This window comes from Sander vitreus, chromosome 1 (genome assembly GCF_031162955.1).
Source record: "Sander vitreus isolate 19-12246 chromosome 1, sanVit1, whole genome shotgun sequence".
NCBI classification, from domain to species: domain Eukaryota; kingdom Metazoa; phylum Chordata; class Actinopteri; order Perciformes; family Percidae; genus Sander; species Sander vitreus.
The window spans coordinates 31544359-31560563 of NC_135855.1; the positions used below are offsets into that span (position 1 = coordinate 31544359).

Consider the following 16205-nt stretch of genomic DNA (forward strand, 5'->3'; position numbering starts at 1 on the left):
AAATCAGGGGAAGCCTAACAAAAGATGCTAGGTTGCATCATGGGAAATGTAGAAAATGTTTCGGCTTTATCCTTACCACGGACTAAAAGTCAAGATATCTGGGCTTAAATGTTGAAATCTGTCTTTTGTGAATCCCCCGACTTTGTGGAAGTGCTATACTAAATTGCTGGAGCGCTTTAAAATAAAAAGGGAATTAAATGAAGAAACACATCAATTTATCATTGAACTATGAAATGTAAAAAACATATTCTTGGGTGGTAGGAAATTGTGAGTTTAAGGTTGCCCTTTTTCTGACATTTTTGCTTGATAAAATGATGATTATGAAAGAGAATTTAAGTAAATACTATTTATAAATGTTAATTTAGCTTATTTGCAGCCTGTCCGTTGTTAGGGCAGTGTTTTTTTGGCAATGTGTGTATCTACTTTGTGCGTGCCACTGGTCATTAGTGTCCATGTGCATGTTAATCTGTTTCTGCACATGTCATGGTTGTCACAGATTGACTCACCGGCCACCTGCAGCAGCAAAGAAGCACTGCCGTAGTCTTGCACCCTGGCGAAGCAGGTATAACTGCCTTCATCGGCCACCACCACCCTGCTCAGCAGGAGCGAAGCGTTGCCCAGGCCCAGCCGGGTGGGGAACAGGCTGGTACGGTTGACGAAGCTCTCGGCCTGGTCCACCAGCTGGTCGCGTCCCCCCGAGTATCCGTGCACACTGCGTTTGGTGTCTGTCAGCTGCCAGAAGACGCTCAGATCAGACAAGTTGAAGGGGTTGGCGTGGCTGAAGGAGCAGTTGAGTGTGGCATCACTGCCGTGCAGCGCCACCACTGGCTGCTCCGGGACGGTCAATTCCAACACAGCTATAAGAGAGGAGGTGGGACATATAAGTGATAAAAAAAATCCTTGAATTGAATGAAACAATTGTGTTTTTATCTAAGTAGAGAGGGGTGTGTTTTGCTGTAAGCCGTCACAAAATATATTAAAGAAAAATATATCTTGACTCTGTGGTCTTCATTGTGTCAATCATATAACACCACCCATTTGTAACCTAGGTAGTCTAAAATAGGCAATAACAGTATTAGTAAACAGAATTTGGTTCAGGTCTAGTACAGTATTCACTTAATCACAGCATTAATTCAGTGTGCTGTGTTCAAATGTGACAGACTGACATCTACTCAAAATTGTAATGTCTTTGAATAAGAAAATCAATGCAGTATTTTGAAATATATGCAGAAACTGCTTTAGAAAAATCCATTTTGTTTGCGCAGCGTGGTAGCATGGAGCGGGTGAGACGGGATGAAGGCGAGAGGGGTGAAGAGGAGAGATCGGGAGGTAAGCACTAGGACTTAGTTTGTGTTTCTATTGGCTTTACCTCCTGGCGATGGCTCAGTGTGCTAAAACTTAGCGAAGGAAGCAACAAAGCAACAACATCTTTATAACTTTAGTTAAATCGTTGGTTAAATCTAAAAAAAAAAAATGGGGGTGTGTGTGTGGGGGGGTAGAACTGTGTGCTTTTGTGGTAATGAAAGGTGACTCTGCTTTTCACCAAACGCTTCTACTCAAAGGCAGCTGATTTTTCTGTGCATCTGTGCACATGCATGTGTGTGTGTTTTTGTGTGTGTGTGTGTGTGTGTGTGTGTGTGTGTGTGTTTGCGCTTTTGTGTGTCGTTTGTCTAGACTAGGCCAACAGCAAAGAGTACACTGCATAATCATTTTGGATTAGTAGCCATCTCAGGCAGTCCAGAGTACATCCATAGTATTCTCAAGAGTCAGCATTCTCCATTGATCCCTGTCTGCTCTTTTTACAACTCCGAAACACTCATCAGCATCACAGGGGAGAGAAAAAAGCCAGTCGGCCCTTGGAGCAATACACTCTACTTTATGCTCAGCCTCTCTAATTGTTATAATCACAGCGGCATATTAGCCTCCTCACCCCTTTTTGAGCTCTGCCTATCAGACAGCCAATGTCAATGTTGAATCGCTTTGCTGTGAAGGTGATTTGACTGCTGCAGAGGTGCAATAATTACTTCCCCTATTAACAACAAACAAGTCTTTCATCTGAGTGAGTTCATATATGGATGGGTACTGCTCAGTCAAGGCAGACCTATTTTCAATCACATTCAGCCATTCCCAGCTAGGTAGCCTCTCCACATCGCACCCCAAACAACCTGCTCGACTGTAGGAACAGTGCCACCTACTGACTAACCTCACAAGTGCAGACACGTGGGACAGAAAAATGCACAGATCGCTGTCCAAATACCCCATGCCCAATCTAAACCTGGGTGTCGGGGCCAAAATAGCCCAGGGAAAGCCTTATATAGTGAATGACACAATCATTTTACAATTCAAAAACATTCAAAACAAAAACACATTTAAGTGGGCATTTCTTGAAGATATATTATTTCCTCCTCAAACATTGCATCATATTAAAGTAAACCAAGTGCCAGTCACACAGCAATTCTCTGACCACCCTGGTGTGAGCAGCAGAGGGTGTTTTCCTTCACTGTGATTACAAAAGCTCCTCTGGTGTTGTGGGGGTTTTCTATCATCCGTATTATGCCCACATTGACTCAGCTGGGCTACAGCACGGCAAACAATACTAAGGAGTTATCAGGGCAAAGCATGGCAGGAGGGGCCGGTATTGTGTCGCCATCAATAGGAAGGGATAATCAAGCAGATTTCTGGAGTGTGTATTTATGCTGTCTTTGGAGGTGGCACAACCTTTGCTGTAATGAATAGGTCGCTGTAGTTTTTTGTAGGAGTGGAGGGTCAGTGACAGCCCTCTCCGAGACGTGCATGTTGAAGGAGGAGGAGAGAGAGCAATTAAATCACTCCCCGAGCAGCCTGGTATGACTCACACCAGGAAGGGGGAAGGGAAAGAGGGAAACAGAGAGAAAGGCCGACATTGAGCTCACACTTAAAGATAATATCTGGAAACAAGTCAAGGAAGAGGCTGTGGTGGAGCCTCACACACTAATCCCTCAACAGGGACCAAAGCCATATCAGAGAGGAGAGAGAGATAGAAACCCCCCTTTCTCAGTCCATATCCCTGCCTCACTCCTCCTCTGTCACTCACTGCTTCTTTAACCGGTAACCCACCACTAGCTCCAAGGCCTTGGGAGGATGCAGCTCTACACAGGGACCTTGTGTAGAGACACCGACCATTGCTTGGAAAGGAAATTCAAGGGGAGCATTTTGCATTGCATCGAGAGGATTGGACAGGAGAGAAGGGCAAGCTAGGCCGGCTGACGTCATGGAAAGCGCACATCTGATGTCCTATTCGTCAGAGGTGAAATACCACGAGCCAAAGCGAATCACTGCGCACTTGGGCTGTTTTTGATCTGCTGCTGTTTACACCAAACAGCATCTTCTGTATGGTAGCTGACTGTTTGATCGTCTCTCCTCAGCTCTGCTCTCAACATGAAAAAACATGCATTCTCTAAAGAGACAAGTGTAAGTAACAGAGGTTAAAGATAACTACACAGGTGGTCTTTGGTTAAGGGGCCGGGCAGCACCTTGTAGCCATGCCCGTGGTGTCTTCTCAGGAGTCAGTGGGGATCTCGTCTCTCCCTTCTCCCTCTCGATAAAGAGATGCTCAGAAGCCATAGAGGGCAGGCTGGGAGACGTCAGGCTGTGGGGATTTACACACTGCACTTTGTGTTTATGGGCCTCAGCTCTGTTTGAGTGCCTGCGAGACAGAGACGGGCACTTTCACAGCAGACATGAAATAAACTCATTACAGCCTTCCCGAGCGCTGGCAACAGGCCCTGCTTAGCAGCGAGGCACAGGGCTGGCTAGAAAACGCTGCAAGTGATCTTCACACTGCTCTCCACTCTACTTTCAAGACTACCCACACCCTTGTCAGTATCAACACCAACTTCCTTCATGCCTTCATTAGGTGTGCTGCTGAATTTGCTTCAACCATGTTATTTGTATAGTGAACTGATGCTAGCTAGGCACATGAGGTGAGCATGGAGGCTGAGTGTGAGACAGGGAGAGCGTGAGATGTAAGCAGGAGGATTATAGCTTTTATAGGGAGGGTGCTTGCAGGGTGACGTGCAAGGCTGTTGGTAAATAAAATCTAGTGAGTGCACATGCACGCACCCACATGCACAACATCAGATAACTGGACTGAGATTTGTAGCCTTCACCAGTCGATCTAGTTATGTAGATAGGCATTATGTATGCAAGTATGTATTTAGCAGGGGTCTGGCTATAATATGACAATACACTGAGGATACACATGTGTGAGTATGCTGCAAGAGTGTTTATGATCATTTGTTTGTTTTTTTTCCACTGTGAAAACTGGTCACTTTGTAATCCGTTAACGGACATTAAATAAAGCCTCCTATGGCCACATTACAGCCTACAATACTCAAATTAAACCAACTCAATAGAGAGGACTTGAGAAAAATGGTGTCTTTCTCAAGAGGCTAAAATTCTTTTGATCATCCATTTATAGCCAAAGACATGAGCCGAGCGAGAGCCACGATATGCTCCAAAGGTAGTGAGTTTGCAAGATTCTATCAGTTTATCCCTTCTGGGAAAAAAATACTGATCAGTTCAGATAATGATCAGTTCTGTATGAGTCCAATATTTAAATTATGGTTATTTCATTTCTGCTAGAGAGGAATGATTTTGCACAAAACATGTTGTGTAGAAGCAGTAATAAGTGATTAAACAAGTATTCCAATGGATTGCCTTAGTCTTCCACAGTGCTGTTGGTAAGGGAAACTGGTAAAAGTACAATGTTAGTGAGCATTGGCGTTAATCAGCAAACAGTAACAATTGAATCAGTATCAATAAACTGCAAGTAATATCGAGTTGCACACACTGTCCCCACACACAGTTTCATGCAGAAACAGAGAATGCATTGATATTCCACACCTGTATGACTCCTGACAGCTCCACAGCAAAACACTGTCTGAGGAATTGGACACAAGGTACTCTGACACTACAGTGGAGACACTGTTACAAAGCTGCTCTGGAGCAGCGAGGTTCCCATCAGCATGACCAGCAACAGTCAAATACACACACGTGTACACAGTGCTTGTACACACAGGTACACAGGTCGGTGTACACACACACACACACACACACACACACACACACACACACACACACACAATAACGGAAAGCAACGATTTTTAAATAAGTCATTTTTTTCACAATTCACTGACTTTAGATGAGGTTCACATATTGATGTCCAGCACACACACAATTCAATACCAAATTCAGGGCCTTCCAGCTCAATAAGCAAATACAACTTCCAACTTTTGACAAATAACAACACACAACAATTAGCACTTCACAGCCTCTCCTCACTGTCACATTGAATGACAGACAGTGAACAGAGCTATTTACACAATCAGTGGAGCCATTTGTTAAATACAATAAGAACACATCTTTAGAGGGTATGTCTAAAGCCCTGCTCAAACCTATGACATGGGAGGAGGAAGTATTAATATGATTTCACACATAAGGAAAATCAAGCAGTAGCACTGGAGGGGGCAATATTGACACAGCAAAGTAAACAGGTGCAATACTAACAGACTGCAATGACATTAGGGTTTAGTCGGGCAAAAAGACAAGCAGGAGAAATATGCTTTAACAACACTGCCCCCCTCTGTTAAAGAACTTAACTGCAGCGCAACACATTTTCACTCGGGACATTTTGCAGCACCTGGACATCAAAGGATTTTGCTCAATGGATCAGTGAGCCCTTTCATACCAATTATTCTTATGATATAACCAATCCATGTAAAAGTCTGAGGGAAAAGCTAGCTTTTGATTTCATGCCGTCAGGAGCAGATGTAGATGTCCATAATACTTACTTTGAAAATCATCTGGAAAACATTAAGGGAGCGATGGGAGTGTGTGCACAGTAAGCATGATTTGGTTTGAAAATTAGCAACCTGGAAAAGAGTCTGTGTCTTGAGCAGCGGTTTTCAAATGGCCCCTCAGTGAAAAAAGGCACAATATGGATGGGATTAAGTGAGATTTAAAGCCTTCTGCGGTGTAAAAGGGTCACTTTCAACATTAAGATCTGAACATAATCTCTTCCTTTCCCATTTTTGTACCAGGAACTCATCATGGAATGTGAATGACCTCACTCAGGGAGAGATACAGGTGATGGCAGATAGGGAAGACAAGAACTCTGACTTGCTTATTTTCAGCAATGTCATAAATGAAGATGGGACTCACTATTGTGCTATTATCTCTTTTTTTCGCTGTTTCTTTCTCCCTATCTCTGCTCCCTCTGTCTTGCTTCCTTCATGGATGTATGCCTTCTCATATCCCGTCAATAACCTGTTAATGGGCTCTGGCTGTAAGATAATAGTTCCGGCTGAAGAAGAACAGTGGGCAGATAAAGACAATGTTCTGGCTTATGAGCCTGAGAGACAGAGAGCCTTTGATGAGCAGGAGGCTGTTGATGAAAAAGGGATGAGCGGTGTGGTGCAAAGGGAAGTTTAGCAAGGTAGCAGAAGGGTCATGGGGTCAGATCTGACTTGAGTGAAGCTAAATTCTCATCATGGCAGGCTACATCCACTATGACCATCATTACAGAGGAGCCAGGAAGAGTAGATGAGGAAGACCAAGAGGATATTTTCCATCTGCTGTCTTTTGAAATTATTTTGTTTTGCTCTTTCACAGGTCCATATCCTTTGTTGATTCATGGTTTAATGCACCAGGAGTGATGCGAGGTTAAGCATGGGTCAATTTGTCACCAGCTGTGCGTTGTCTCGATGACAGAGCCCTTGTGCCTGACATCACCACGCCACATCACAGAGGCAACACCCTGGAGGTGGGTGTCTCCCTGTGTCAGCTGCTGCGTTGCTTCCTCAGCAATTCAGTAGCTGTGATGCTTTCCAAGCACAGATCAGCATCCGTTCAACCCATTCATCACAGCCCACTAGACACACATATGGCTCCAGGCCCCTCTTCCCCTCCAGATCTGCAATCTCGGCATATTAACCATATAAATTTTTTAACAATCCCACAGGGCAGCATTTTTAGGACTTGTTGAAATAATCATGAGGTGCTTGTTGGGTAATGCACTCTGTTTCAATGAGCGCACTGTGAGAAAAGAAGAGCTCGGAAACAATGAAACAGAGGCAAGCCAAAAGAGACTGGTCATTATGTATGCATTGCGGCGAAACCAATCTTTGTTGAGCCTGTTCTCGATTGTTTTTAAAAGGATACTTCACTGGACGCAATCAAATTAGCAAGAACATCACTGATATGGGGTAATAACCCTAAATTGAATTTGTGCACAGGCTTAAGTGTCACCTCTCTACAGAATCAATTGCTGTAAAGAGAAAAGGGGGACAGGAAGTGGGCATTTATAGTTAGCAGACCTTTAAAAAGTACACCAGCGATGCAGGCATGAGCGGGCTATTTTCACGCTCCGGAGCCCTGCCATAATGTGTGCCTACCGACTACTATGCTAGATGCAATCTATCCAATTATGCTAATTAATTTGAATTACCTTACAGCTCCCATCACTGAGAGTGAAATCCGGTCAGCTTTCCATTTCTGCATTTGCATGAATACAATTCTCTTTCATTGTTTGGGTGCTCTGGCAGCCTAGTGGCTGTGCTAACTGAACAGAGAGTATGACAACAACAAGCAATTAGCTAGACAGCCTCCTGTTAGCTCTGCCACTGGCTGGCACTGCTGTGTGCTGTGCTGGAGTGAGCCAAGGATGTTACTCTACTCAGCTACTGTCATTAGTGTACATATATATTGACATTTCATGCATTTTGCTGACATTTATAAACACTATGGGTTATAATGAGTGTGGTAAAAATAAACCTAAGCAACTACCAGGGTCAAGGGTCAAAGCCAGACTGGGTTGGTGGTGTAGCAAATTTTCCTCATTTCTGCTTCCTCAATAGTGCATTTAAGCACAAAAACAACAACCCCTTACAGACAACCCTCTTCACTGCTACCGTGACACAACAGCTGTGCAGTGCCGTATGAGTAACATCAGGAAGAGGTTTCACAGAGAATGATCCATCATCTGACTACTGAGTCAGGACACAGCTACGAGCTACAGAGACAATGTTACTGCGTTGGGATGACAGTGTTGTCATGTGCTGTCCTTGTGGTTTCTTCCACAAATACTGTTCTCACGATAGGAAGTGTGTTGGCAAGACTACAAAGTGTAATTGTGTCTACTGATATGGGCACTTGCAGGAGTTATCGAGTAACACGGCTGAAGTAAAGGAGGATTAGAGCCAGTCATCCTAGCAAGGGACCTGGAGACCCTGAATCATATCGACACATTTTAACCATTTATTTATGTCCACATGAAGAAAAATGGTACAGGGACAAAAATATTACAGATGCAGTACAATACATACGCAAACTCATGGACCAGTGGCATGCAGCAGGTCTTCACAATATCACTTAATAAGCACAAAACTCAGTTCTTAAGGGTATAAGAAGCAAAGTCTCCGCCATATGTGGCGGCTGCCAATAATAGCAGATATGGCACAGTACATTGCAAGGTGTTTAGCCCTCTTTTTGGCCATCCCAAGTTTTTGCAGCCCTCTTACTACCAACCTGTGTGTGTGTCCTAGGCTACCAAATATGAAAACGAGTAGTCTGCACTTATAGCCTAGCTCTGAGATGGTGTTTAGGAGTGGTGTAGAAAGCCTCCTCCATGCTGGAATCAAAGGTGCAGGTTGAGGATGACTTGAATCGCTTTAGATCTTTTATGCTGCCAAAGATATGAGAGTTTATTCCTCCTCACCTTCTTGCGCCGCCGGCCATAGGTTGCTTCTGTCTCCAAGGAGGGCAAGATGGTTTCACACAGGTAACCCAGCTGTTCGCAAAACCAGTCAGCTGTTGAAGCCTGTGTGGGATGAGGCCGTATCAGCAGGAACTTCTTCAGGACTCTTGCCACATATTTCAGGATTTGTAATCCGAAAGGTTTACCACTGTGGCTTTCTGCTGTAAAAACTCTGTTCTTGAAGAATATTCTGTTAAGCCATATCGTAAGCGTTATCCACTTTCCTGGATCACTGGAGGAAACAAACCTCTGCTCGCGCTGCCGGCTGGTGTTCAAGCAATCCCTGTAGGTTTTCTTATGGATCTGGAAAGCCATCCAATGCTGTTCAGACAGCAGACGGACGTACTGCTGGAAGGCATGGTTTGTAAGCTCCTCTACCGGTAGATGTTCACGGAAATGTTAAGGATTGTGAGATAGCAACGGCTTCAGGTAGATTTTCCCCGTGAGTAATACTTGTTTGTGTGCACGCTTGATTGGCGCGATCAAACACATCCCAGACAGCAAGCCAACATTGTTGGTTTACCGGGCGATATTGCCAATGTGTTGAAAAGTCATCAATTTAGAGTTGACCGGAAAACGACCTGTTGTTGAAAAGCCATCGACATATAGTTGACCAGGAAATATGATGGAAAATCCATAGATTTTTGGTTGACAGGGAGATCATTGGGTGATAGACCAACGTACTGCACGGACACATCTCATTTCTGGACCCTTGGGACCCATATGATCGGTTAAGCTTGCTTATGTATTGTTCGATATGAACTAATTGTACCAAATCAAATGCTGTTACTCGTTAACATGATGGTTAGTGTCCATCATGCTTTTGGATTCTGCTGAAGACAACTTTTAAAAATAGCTAATGCTAGCTAACATTAGTTAGCGTTAGCTAACGTTAGCTAACGTTAGCTAGCAGTAACTAGAAAAGTGGTCTTAGAATATGATACAAATCAAGTTGGAAATGATGTTTGGCAAGGAAATGATTGGATATGACTGAATTTTCATTTGTAGTTGCATTATAGCTTTTGGATTTTGTTGAAGACAACTTTTAGAATTAGGTCATGTTAGCTAATGCTAGCTAACGTTAGCTAGCGGTAGCTAGCGCTAATCTTAGCATACAAATCTATTTTCAACTGATGTTTGGCAAGGCATTGTTTGGATGTGACTCTATTTGTTGCTCTAATGGTGTTGTAATGGCGGAGAGGGAAAAAAGTAAGAGATTACCTGCAGGAGAGACTGAAGCAAATAAAAAGTAGTGTTGATGAACTGACCGAAGAGCTGGTTAATTAACCCGACTCGTGTCACTGAACGGGGAGAATTGAGTGCCATACATCAATGAACCGACTCACTCCTGTTTTTTTCTTTTACCTCATTCGTGCTGTTGTGTGTAGCTGGTATTCTTCTGCTACTGTGTGTGTAGTAATCTAGCTCATTAGCGCCTCCACTGGAGTGGTGGTGGTAGAATCAATCAGGAAATGAGCTACCTAGACCGCGCACCAGGCTACTGAACAAGGCCAAATGTAACCGTGCAACCGGCCGCTCAAGTTTAATGTAATCAAGCGGTATCTTGGTTCTCGGTTTGAGTTATTAACCAAGCCTTGTTTCTGGTGCATCTTAGATGATTGTGTTCATGGCAATTCACACATTATCGATGGGGAAGTACATCACATACAAATACACGTCATGTTATCTTGGTAGTTATGTTAAGAGGAGAACTCCGGGCAATTTTTACGTTAATCTTGATCGCTATACGTATGTGAGTACTGTCGATAGCAAAAAAAAACGAGCCGAAACGGTGGTAGCAACACGGAGCTGCTGCTCCGTGTAGCAGGCCCGACCGGCATCCTTCTACTTCTACTAAGGATGCCAGTCGGGCCTGCTAACCCGGCTAACGCAACTAATACACAGTTCGCCACTGCCGAGAATCCTATTTTCACCAACGCCAGATGGATCGCACAAAAAATGGATATATATGCTACAAATACACAGGGAACTGCTGCTTGATGATTATTACCGAAGCCTGGCTGAACACACTCACTCATCCCAGACGGCAGCTATCAGCTAACAGGGTAGGTGAATTTAAACAATGTCTGAGTTGAAAACGCATCTTGTTGTTATGTAAGGGCCCTGTTCATGTTGCACAGACATTTTAATTGCATTTTGTGGCTGTTAAGAGGCACAAAGGCACTCTTTATGTTATGCCCCCAAAACTGCCGTTTTAGCTAACTGGGAGTTCTCGGCATTAGCTGCAGCAGCTCCGTGTTGCTACCACCGATTCGGCTCGGTTTTTTTTGCTATCGACAGTACTCACATATGTATAGCGATCAAGATTAACGTAAAAATTGCCTGGAGTTGTCCTTTAAATGTTAGAGAAGTGAATGTTGCTACATGGTATGTAGGCTCACGAGGAGACCGGGCACCAGGCTACTGAACGAGACCATAAGGACCGTAACCGAGGGTACTGCATGAGTCTATTATTCAAACGGGTGTCAAACGGGTGTCTAGATTCTCGGCAAGTTTGAGTTATCAACCGATCCCAGAAGCCTTTGTTTCTCATGCATCTTAGATGATTGTGTACATAGAAATTCATAGACTACATTATCGATGGATATCACATACAAATACACGTAATGTTATCTTGGTAGTTATGTTAAGTTAAATGTTAGAAGTGAATGTTGCTACATGGTAGTTAGACTGTCACGAGGAGACCACACACCAGGCTACCGAATGTAATCATGGCCAGTGTGTGAGTCTAGTGTCGGTCAGTATGAGTGTGTAAATAGTATGTCGAGACCGAATGTAACCGCAAACGCTTGAGTCTAATGTAATAAGCGGTGTCTTGGTTCCTGGCGGGGGAAGTAAACGCGCAATCGACCTGGCAATTTAGACCTTTTTAGATTAAACCTGTGGTATACTAAAATACCATTGAAGTTTCGTTGATATGCTGGGATTTCAACATTGTTTCAATATCCATTGTAATCGAAATACCATTGAAATCCTGTTGATCACTAGGTATGATTTAAACGTTTCAATGATAATGGAGGGTGCAACATGATGAAGAATCAACATCAGAGTTCGACGTTGATTCAATGACTTTATCGTTGACAGCGGGATGTTGATTTAACATCGTTTCAATGACTATTTGCTATCTGGGATAGTCCACAGAAGTTGCCAATGTATCATATCTACACCGATTAAATTAACGATGGCAATTACAACGGGTGTGGTTGTTTAGATTTTACAAAAGCAACAGTTTTGTGTTAACCTGCACATCACCTGCAACCTGCCGCCATCTTGGACAGCACACACACACACACACACACACACACACACACACATAATTATACAACAACAACAACGTCTGTAGGGTTTCTGTTTGGGTGGCCAATAGAAGCAAAAGATAGTTCATCAAAGGCAACCAAATTGACCTTTAATTAGTTACCCAGATAATTACTGTTGCCCTAACTGGTAAAAAAAAAAAATTGAAACTAACCTAATTTGTAGGCCAACAATCATGCTCAATATATTAATGAAAAAGAATGAAAAAGAATGAAAAAATAAGTCAGATTTTTTCTCTGAAATGCACCTGCAACTCTAAAAAGCTGGTGGCACAGTTGAAGTTACTTATATTACACTAAATTAAATAAGCTCCACAAAGCATGCAGTTTTTTCGTATAATCTTACAGTGTTACATGTGCAGACTATAGAATCAAACTAGACTCCAACTAATTCACTTAGTGCCCCAGTTAGCAGAGAGAAACTGAATCATTGTGTGAGCTACAATAGCCCATTACCCATGAGTTAAAGAGCTGCATCAGTCCCCGACACCTCCTCCTCTTCCCTCCCGGTGAGAAGAGCGAGTTAGGCAGTGGATGCCACACAGCCAGTAATGAGCAGGCCGCAGGCCCATTTGTGCTGGGAGAGAATAGGTCCCTAATGAACCACTTAAGACTCTTAGGTCCACTGAGTCAAGATTGAAAGGTGCCACTGATGGCCGATAGGAGGTTGTGTCAGCTCAACCGGAGGGCAGAAAAGGCGAAAAATAGCTCTTTTTAAATGATGGTGTTTTGGACAATAAAAGTTCATTGTGAACTTTGTGGGTTTGCCAAAGTACGCTGAATCTATTTTTTGGCATGCTGAAAAAAACTTTTTTATAGCTGACTACCTCCTTCTTCTCCATTAATATGAACAGAATATCATCTACTATGAGATTTTTTTATTTACATTATGTGTACACACCGAATTGGAAAAGGGTGGTAATAAAATGTTGATCCCTCTTTTGACATGCCCAATTCCCTTCTTTTATTCAGCGTCACTTGAGACGTTATCAAGCCTGCACAGGCTATCTGTATCTTTTTTTATGATGACACAATTTCTTCTTTGAGCACCATTTCTAAAACTTTTGAGTGTGTGAGTTATGAATCATTAGTTGCAACATCAACCACCACGCTTCCCGGTGTTGTAAATAGAGGAGGACGACTTCCACACCACACTCCCTGAGTCACAGCCGAAAAACTGCACTTCTAGCACTTTTCATCGAGGGCCTCACCTTAGCCTCAAGCTCTATTCCTCACATGTCTGGAAAAGGTCAAAGCTATTCTGTTTTACACACTGAATTATTAAAAAAATATATTAAAAACACACTCCCATATCATAGAGTTGTAACCCTGTATAAACTCAACTTAAAGATGAGTAATGTCTTTTTACTCCCTGAGGCTACGTCTATACAGTATAAATAAGAATATGTATTGTGTCAACTTGTCTGGATGGGTAAGAGTTTAATCAGAGAGGGTTTATAACTTTCAAACTACTTGTCAAATTATTTTTGGGAGTATTCTCATTTGAACTGTTGTTTTGGCCAGTGAAGCCTTTGAAGGGGGAAGACTAATAGGTTCTGCAGGGCGTATTGTTTAACAGGCAGTGGCATTTCCCACTGCGGTAACTCTGATCTAATGGCAGGGCATAGACGGGGCGACACCCACCCATAGCTTGGACGGCCAGCATTGCAGGCAGCAGGAGGGACAGCATGGTATACCAGGGTGGATTGGAACCGCAGGTCAACTTCTTCAGACACAGAGCTGCAGGTAAAAAATAAAAAACACAGACATCTGAGGAGGAGGAGGAGGAGGAAGACTGTTACAACACAGAAAAGAACACAATAAGTCCAGCAAAATAAGAAGATGAGTGGATAGAAGGAGGATTAGGAAGTGATAGAAACAGAGAGAGTCACGTATCTCCTATGTCTTTGTTCCAGCTTGCTTGCTCTCTCCGGTGGGTGGAGTTTGAGACAATGAGACAATCCAACATATTTCATGAAGTAAAGGCTATTTAAAATTCCAGAATATTTTTTGTGACTGGCAAATTTATCTGAAATTATGTCTGAAGGTGACTATTTCAGTCTTTTTTTCTGGCCTACTCTGAGCTTTTCTCTTTCAGAGAGAGGGAGCTGTGATGACAAATGGGAACTTCCAAAGTTGACAGGAAACAGCCAACTCATACTCTCTGCTTTCCAGAGGGAAAACACAACTTTCAGAGTGAGTAGAGACAGACAAAACTATCCCCTCCCTGTCTATTTCTACTCATGAAATATTTCTGAGATATTATTCTCAGAGAGATTGGTAGAGGTCACTATTTGTATCTGTATTTGTTGGGGAAAATCTACTTGTATTTAAACTTTAGATAAAACTCTAGGTACGTTTTTTCATTGATTTGAAGTCATTGTTTTACAGTCACCTATTATAAATAATTGGGTATAACAACAGTACAACAGCAAAGGTGAAAAGCAAACTCACTTTATCGGTTTCAGTGTCCATGTTTGCTTGTTGCATGTCTTCTAGGATTAATGCAAGGCTCTTTGGTAGATTTCAGAGCTCTTAATGACCACATGAGTCTATCACGTTAAAAACATAAACAATGAGGTCACTGAAAAATCAATACAACAAAATAAAGTAATGGATTACCTAGAGACCTTGAGTAAGTTTCAAGTTACTGCAGGTTTTCATGTTGAACTGAAATGAATGGAACCAAATGCTACCATGCTGTGCATAGTTGAATACACTGTATTTATTGGGTGCAAGTGTGTAGGGTACAAAAAGAAAAAGAGGAAGACAAAAGCAGAGAAAGGAAGAGAGGGGGAAGTTTTCTATTATGAATCAGACTCAGCATTTTAAGCAAATAGGGTATTTCTACGTTATGAAAGATAAGATAAAATAGACTTTATTAATCCCACACTGGGGAACTTTCTGTGCTACAGTAGCTCAAAAGAAAAAAATTGACACACATCAGAATAACACAAATACAAATGAAATAGACATAGGAGAAAAGATATAGAGAAAGTATTATAAGAAATAGAAAGAAATAGATAAAGTTAATATAATATAATAATAATAATAACAATAATAATAATAATAACAATAATAATAATAGTAATAATACAAACATATTTACACAATAAACACCCTGATATAAACAGACAGTATATATACACAGATATACAGATGCGTAAGGTGCGCATGAATAGAAATGACATATTGCACAGTTGGAGGTGACACAGAGTAAAGAGTTCTTAACCCAACTATAAACATATCTAGAAGGAATCTACAGCCATTTGAGTTATTGGCTATCTTCTCCAGATACATATCTTTATTGTGTTAGAACGTGCGAGACATATCCTTGAGCACAAAAGGATGTGAGCAACAATCTACCACCAGTGCAAACCAGTTGGCTTCCTGTCAATAACTGATATAGCATGACATACTTTCTTTCTTTACTCTCCTTTCCTTGTGGTAAATTATCCATGTCTTCCTGTCTGCCCATACTCTCAATTCCTCTACAAATGCCCGGGAGGCATGAGTCTGTGTCCTGAGAGGTTCAGGTTCATAATTGTATTTAGAGGTTGTACCAGGATAGGTTTACATGGTGTTACAATATTTTTGTTGTACTACACACTGCTGCAGCTCCTCTTTTCACCCTGTGTGTTGAGCTCTCGGTTTTAGCTACAGAGTGAGGCATCTCACTTCTGTTCCATCTTTGTTGGGAGTTACGCATGCACAGTAGCTAGGTAAGGACTACTATTACCCAGTCCGAAGCAGAGTATGAGGGCATGCCACGCTAGCAGCTATGTGAGCATTATAACATGTGTTACAAAGTGACACACGTTTGTCATGGAAGTAAAGGCTGGACTACAATAGAGCTGTTTGGAGCAGTTTGTGAACAGTGATTTCTGTTGGAGATGGTTAAGTGCCTTTGGGGTGGACTTTGGGCTTTTTCACTTTGTAAACCTATAACATGCACAAAAAAGATATATGACACAATAAAGGAAAGGGAAAAAGCAAAAAAGCATAATATGAGCACTTTAAGACAACTGCATTTAAGACCAGCGATAGTGTTAAATGTAGTCATTTGAAACAGGAAC

At 42.3% G+C, this 16205-nt stretch overlaps 1 protein-coding gene across 2 annotated transcripts in view; it reads right to left on the reverse strand.

Annotated features, from left to right (window-relative positions):
* Positions 1 to 16205, reverse strand: part of cd276 (CD276 molecule) — an 80755-nt gene that overhangs the window by 59425 nt on the left and 5125 nt on the right. For both annotated transcript variants that reach the window (XM_078252427.1, XM_078252435.1), the window contains exons 2-3: positions 13774 to 13869; positions 507 to 857 (exon numbers count right to left, since the gene is read on the reverse strand). In XM_078252427.1, the coding sequence (XP_078108553.1) occupies positions 507 to 857; positions 13774 to 13819 (397 nt within the window). In that variant the 5' untranslated portion in view covers positions 13820 to 13869. The remainder of the gene's footprint in view (positions 1 to 506; positions 858 to 13773; positions 13870 to 16205) is intronic.